This window comes from Papio anubis, unplaced genomic scaffold, assembly GCF_008728515.1.
Source record: "Papio anubis isolate 15944 unplaced genomic scaffold, Panubis1.0 scaffold1344, whole genome shotgun sequence".
Taxonomy (NCBI): domain Eukaryota; kingdom Metazoa; phylum Chordata; class Mammalia; order Primates; family Cercopithecidae; genus Papio; species Papio anubis.
Genome location: NW_022161297.1, coordinates 12,294 through 18,858, shown reverse-complemented (window position 1 = coordinate 18,858; position 6,565 = coordinate 12,294). Strand labels below are relative to the sequence as shown.

Sequence of the window (6,565 nt, the reverse complement as noted above, 5' to 3'; positions counted from 1 at the left end):
GTAGAACGCTCTTCCTTAGAAATCTTTGGGAGTGAAGTAGGACTCAGTCACTCCCATCCCTGCCCCTGCAGCTGCCACTACCCCATTAGTTTGGACAGGGTCAGGGGGTGGGGGGAGATGCGGAGAAAAAATCAGACTGCCTGTGGCCCCTGGGCTCCTTCCCCAGTTGCTTCTGTCCTAGCTCAGGCCTGAGTGCCACTCTTACACTCGTGTGCTCACCCGTACACACATCACATCACACATCTGGTTGGTCACACAGTCACAGCCTGGCCTCTGCTCCCGTGGTCAAGTGGCCCGATACCCCCAGGGATGGCTCAAAGGAGTCAGGACTTGGATGTGGGGACATCAGGGTAGCAGAAGGAAATCTACACACCCAGAGCATCTCGGGGTTCAGACTCTCAGACCTGAGCTAGGTTTCCCAGGGAGGAGTTGCACAGAATGGAGAATGGAGGACGGCCAGAAGAAAGGATGAGGGATGCAACGTGTGGGCGGCCGCCAAGAGTGAAAATAGAGGGAAGTGCCACCTAAGTGCTGGAAAGAAGGGGGCAGTGGGAGGAGCCCCACAGCCCTCTCCGCAAAAACGACTACCTCCAGGACTCAGCCCTCCCTGGGGGACAGGCCCCGCCAGCCCTCGGCCACACGTGACTCGGCAGCCAGGGTCCCAGTTTCTTGGATGGAGACGGCCAGTTCTCGCCGCCAGGTCCGATGCTCTGGAATCCAGTCCCATTTCCTTCCCGGCCACACCCCTCCAGCGGCCTCTTTGGCTGCTTTCAGCCCCTACTTACTTGGTGATCCCGAGTGGGGCATGAGAGGACCTGGCGAGTAGGACCGAAGGGATCAGGGAAAGCCTCTGGTCTGGAGGATACGGGGTGGCACTTCCCCAAGGGCGCACCCAGCAGCAGGAAGCCCAGAAGCCGGGCCCGCAACCCAGGCTGAGCTGGGGACATGGCGGGGGCTGGGCATCCCGGGGCTGGACTTGGGCGACCTGCAAGGCGACAGGCAGCAAGGCACAGGGACAGGAGACATGGGCGTTTCCGCCCCCTGAGGCGCCGCCCCAGCCCAGTGCCGGCCACGCCCATGCACAGAAGCTCCTCCCTGCCAGGCTCTGATGTGGTCGCCAGAGTTTAAGCCCCGCCCCAGCAGCACCAACAGCCCAGCCCCACCCCGCCCCGCAGCCACTGCTCCTCGGCAAGCTCCGCCCCTCACTCCAGGTAGCAGCCACCCTGGTGAGGGACCACGCCACTGACCCCTTGGCATTCCTCTGGGCGGCCCAGGCTGGGGGACTTTGGGGCCTTGGGGCCGGCCCTGGTCTCTGCGTTCGTCCGGGAGGCTCTGCACCTGCAGCCAGGAGTCGTCCACATGCAGGCTTAGGGGCAGGCTGACGGTGGTCGTGTTGATGTCCCTGATGATGGTGAGTACCTCCTTCAGCATGTGGTGCATGCGCAGCATCTCGTCGCGCCGCTGTGCCTCTTCTGCCAACTGCTCCACCAGGGTGTTCTGGTCCCCACATGAGTACAGACTGGCCAGCAGCTCCAATATGAACTCCGTGGTCTGAGAGTGGGCAATTGGGGAAGAAGGTCGGGACCTGATGCCTGTGCGGCACTGGCTGCCGTGCTGGGCCCTGCTGGGACAGTGTGCTGGACTTGGAGCCCCTTGGAGTATGGCTTTTCACACTGGCTTCTACACCGCTTCAACTGGAAGATCCACCTCCCCACTGCCTTTTCTCACTCAGATGGGGACACCGAGGTCCAGAGGAAAAGACACCTGTCCCACGTTACTGATCTGGGAGGGGACGCAGGACCTATCATGCCAATAGGAAACTTGTCTTTTCAGTTGTTGTTTTGTTTGGCAGGGGTGGGGGTGGTGATAGGGTCTCGCTCTGTCACCAGGCTGGAGTACAGTGATCACTGCTCACTGCAGCCTCAACCTCCTGGGATCAAAGTGATCCTCCAATGTCAGCCTCTCGAGTAGCTCGGACTACACTCACGTGCCACCACCAAGCCCAGCTATTTTTAAAATTTTTGTGTAGCGACAAGGTCTCACTATGTTGCTGAGGATGGTATGGAACTCCTGGGCTCAAGTGATCCTCCCACCTCCGCCTCCAGGAGTGGGAGTTGGAGCTGATGCCTGGATACGGGAGCTCTGTGGGTGGGAGTGAAACAAAACACAGGGTCCTGAGCTGTGGGGAGCAAGCAGTGTCCTCTGGTGAAGGAAATCCTAGACTGGCAGGCAGAAGTTGTGCCTCTTACTCGCCATGTGCTCTGAATACAGTTACCTGCCCTCCACGAGCTTCAGTTTCCTTATCTGAAAAATGGGGACACCTGACCCCTTCCCTGACCAGTTCAGTATTGTGGGACACGGCTTCTGTCAAGACAATACCGAGTCCTGCCCTCCTCGCTGAGTGGGCCAGGTAGCCCTTGTAGCCTCTTCCTGGCTTTCCTGGGTGGCACTGCCAGCCTGGCCCCCTGGTGCCTATTCAATCTAGTCCTTCCTATTGCTGGGGCACGGGGAAGCTCTGAGTAACATGGGACTATAGGGTGTGAGAGGGTTGCTGATAGTCTGGGCCCCGTCCCTTCCTCATTCCTGGGCATTCTTGACCAAAGCTTCCAGCACTGAGGGTACAGCAGCAGCTGTAGACAACAGCCTGATGAGTATCTCATTGTGGGGAGGGGGCCACAGCAGAAGTGCGGATCAAGGGAAATACAGAACAGGCCTGAGAGGTGCTGATGTGACAGACCCAAGAAACCTCAGCTTTGCACTTGCTGAATGCCATCTGCACCTCTCAGGAGGGAGAGTGCCAGGCTCAGAAGGTCCTTGCCCAAACAAGGGCACTTGGAAAGGGGCACAGGGGTGGGCTATGCCATTTTCAAGGGCTGACAGGGGACCGCTCTGGAGGTACTTGGGGCAGTACCACATGCCGTGGCTCCTGATAGTCAGCTCTGCGCCCCACAAGACCACTCCCTACCCAGAACTCACTGTGATCACGTGCTAGCTCCAGATGCCCACACAGTCTCCTGGTGGGGGCATCAGGTGTGCTGCCTGCCCAGGACGGCCCACAAGAGTCTGGCCCGCTCTGCCCTGCTGTGGAACAACTCCTGCTCTGCCTTTGGGGAGATGTTTTCATTTAAGCGATGACTGGGCTGGCCCCGATGGCAGAGTTACCACAGAGTCTGCCGCTACCCATGGCTGACAGCTCTAGTTCTTCTCTGAAGCCGCCAGGACAGATGAACAGCGGCTTCACCCTCTTGGCCAACTCAGCTGCCTTTCATCAGCTCTCCTGCTCCTAGGATTGACTCTGCCTCTGGCTGGCACCTAATCTGAGCCCCAGGCTCACACCTCAGCCCACAGGCCCAGCAGCTGGATCCTCCACCAAGCACTGCCCCTCACCAGCTACTGGGGTGCCACTAGTGCCCCCACATGGTGCCCCCTCACCAGACCCTCGGGTCCAGCTGTAGCTTCTTTGTGGAAGCCACACCTCAAGACCCCAGCCCTGCTCTAGGGCCCTGTATCCCGACTTCCTGCATCCTTCTCCCTCCTTCTGGAAACATGAACTTGCCCTGCCAGCCTGGTGGTTCCTGGAGGGCAGGACACCAGGGCCTGGACCATGGCAGGCCAGGGAGTGTCTGCTGCCAGCGATGCTGGAGCTGGTGCCCATGTCCACATGATATCCACAGCACAGCGGCCACCTGAGACTGGGGGCATCTGAGTGGTGGCTGCAGAGTGGGGCCCCTACTTCTGCCTGAGCGTAGTTCACCAGGTCCTCCCCTGTGCTGTCATGCTGGGCATGGAAGAACCCACCCAGTTGGGGGCCCAGTACCACACCATAGAGCAGGAGCTGGGGTGCGTTGCCTGACTGGAGCTGCCTCTGAGGCTCTGGCTGCTAAGTGGCTGGACAGACCTTTCCAGAAAGGGGTCAGCCTTTGAGATCCAGGCCCGGGCCTGTGGCTGCAGAGAGACAGCATGACCCTGGCATGCCACCCTCAGTTCTGCCCTGGCTCCCGGCACCCAAGAACGCCCACAATCAGCACACCCACCAGGGCAGACAGTCAGTGTCCGGCTGCCCTCCAGCAAGAGGAGCACTTGCTTCTGGGCTGTCACTCAGAAGAAGTGTCTGGAGGAAGTGTGCTCGCCATCAGAGAGGCCAAAGTGGATGCCTCCGTCCAGGACTCCTGGGGACAGGGGCATTGGGTCCAGCTGGCCTGAGCTGGCTCCTCACCTCAGGGCACCCCTATGGGCAGCAGGAGCCTGGGGCCCAGCCCGGCACCCACCTCTATGTGAGAACAGCATGAGCCTGCCGTCCAGCTGGGCCAGCGTGAAGCTGGGCAGCTCTGTGCCCGGCACTGCCCACAGGACTACCTGCCTGTTGCTGGGCTGCTCAATGGTGTAGACCATGTCCTTGGGCCCAGAGTAACTGTCTGTGCTCCTCAGAGCCTCTGTAGGGATGGGCACAGTGGCACCCTCCCACATCTGGGGACACAGGCCTGTGAAGGTTCTGCCCTGCCACACTCACCCACCCCCCTCCCCAGCCCTGGGCTGCAACCAGAGCTCCAACACCGCTGCAGCTCAGGTCCTCAGGTGGCATCAAGGCTGGTGCTGCTCTGACTCCCCTACACAAAGGGCCCTCCCCACATTCACCTTCCCTATCACCCCAGGGAAGGCCACCCTCCAGGCCCAGCCTCCCTGCTGTCCATCTGCCCTAGTCCTGAAGGTGTCCCTCAAGACCATTGTGTCTCCCCTATCCAGGAAGGCCCCAGTTCTTACCCTCACCAAGTTCTCACCCCGAGAAACCCCGAACGCTGACCAACGGTGCTCCTTAATCAGTCTCACTGGTGGGGCAGGGGTCTCCTTTCAGACCCTCCATGTATGTCTGGCAGGGGCTGGGCACAGGTGGGAATGGTGATTTTAGAAATGGGCCCTCCTTCCAGCTGAGTGAGGGGTGGGAGGTGCAGAGAGTTGGGGGCTGATGGTTGGCACTGTCCCATAGCACAGAAGCAGTGCTGGGATGGGCTTCCAGAGCAGTTACGGGCCCTCCTAGTGTTGGGCAAAGGGGACTCCTTTCCAGGCCTCCCACTTGCAAGCAGAGCAGGCGCCTGTTCCTGAGGTCCTGGTACCAGTCTTGCTGGGTCAATTACTTGTGGGCAGTGCTACAGGTGGACTCACATGCCCGGAAAACAGCCCTCTGCCATTCCTGGGCTTCCTCCCCCAGCCCCAGGGAGCCCTCAGGCCAAACCTTGGCAGGAGGGGCCATAGTGTGGGAAGCAGGGCCTCATCTCTGGGCTCCCAGAGCAAACACGGGTGGATGCCACCTGGTGGCCACGCTGCCACACAGTCGTCCCGCCCTGTGGTTCCAGGGCGCTGTGTCCCACTCTTCTGTGGCCTCCACACCACGAGGCCACCCCCTACAGGCACATCCTAGACCACCAAGTCCCCCCAGTGCCCCATGTCAGAGACAGCCCAAGTCAGCCCTCTTGTGGAACCTTCAATGGCTCTTGCTGACTGGGGAAGATGCCCTCCAGAAGTTGGCATTCAAGGCCCTGCCATGTGGGCTTAGTAAAGCCATGCCCTTTCTGTTCCACAAGAACTACTTCTGCAACCATGGAGAAGTTCCATCCCATCTCTGGGCCTCAACTTCCACCTCTGTCAAATGGGGGCCCTGCTCCGCTATGGCACAAGGGCAGGAGTTTGGGGAGTCAAGCTGTGGCTTTCACTTGCTGGGGTGAAGGTGGGAAGCTTAACAGTCCCGCCCTGATGCCTGCCCTTAAGAGCTTGTAAGTGATTCTATCAGGTGTTCTGGTCTTAAGCCACAGGAGAAGGAACAGCAGAGCCACCCATGGCTGCTCAGAAGTCTGCCTACCGTATTGCAAACGTCCAATAACAAAACCTCCCACCGGTGTTCTATTTCAGCACAATCTCACATCTCTCCCTCCAACAACTGCGTGAGGCACACGGTAGTGGCCCCATTTTGCAGAGGAGGAAACTGAGGCTCAGAGAGGGGGAGATCTGTGCCGGGAAGTAGGGGATGCTGGCCTCTTTCCCAAAGCAGACATGGGGGATGATCCCAGCAATACACTCACCTGCAGGCCTGAGTTTGTGGTGAGGTCGGAGGGTTGGTCATTGACAGGCAGGATGGTGACAGTGAAGGCCACAGGATGGCACTCGCGGTCCATCTCAGAGGCACTAGCCATCAGGACAAAACTATTTGCCGGTCTCTCACTCCTGTCATGCACGTACTGGATCAGCTGCTCTTCCTCCTAGGGGCAGGCCTAGGGCTAGCAAGCCCCAGCAGCACCCTTCATGCCCTGCCTTTGGGTGCAGGAGAAGACTGACTCTTTTAGGGCTTCAGCTTCCATTGGTGGAAAATGGGGATCATAAGTTCTGGCTCCCAGAGGAGTTGTGAGGAATAAAGGAGATATAGTATTTATTTTATTTTGTTTTATTTTATTTTTGAGACAGAGTCTCACTGTGTTGCCTAGGCTGGAGTGCAGTGGTGTGATCTCGGCTCACTGCAACCTCTGCCTCCCACGTTCAAGCAATTCTCCTGCCTCAGCCTCCTGAGTAGCTGGAA

General features: G+C 59.1%; 1 protein-coding gene across 2 annotated transcripts; it reads right to left on the bottom strand.

The window, feature by feature from the left end:
- Positions 1 to 6: 6 nt before the first annotated feature.
- LOC116272604 (dynamin-1-like) lies at positions 7 to 6,208 on the bottom strand. Of its 2 annotated transcripts, none has more exons than XM_031661352.1 (3): positions 6,075 to 6,208; positions 1,339 to 1,551; positions 7 to 985 (listed from the first exon to the last, which is right to left on the bottom strand). In XM_031661352.1, the coding sequence occupies exons 1-3, from the start codon at positions 6,183 to 6,185 to the stop codon at positions 782 to 784; spliced, it is 528 nt and encodes a 175-aa protein (XP_031517212.1). In that variant the 5' UTR covers positions 6,186 to 6,208; the 3' UTR covers positions 7 to 781. The 2 variants fall into 2 exon arrangements, with proteins under 2 accessions (XP_031517212.1, XP_031517213.1); XM_031661353.1 differs by having other exon boundaries at positions 7 to 815.
- Between the last annotated feature and the right edge of the window lie 357 nt (positions 6,209 to 6,565).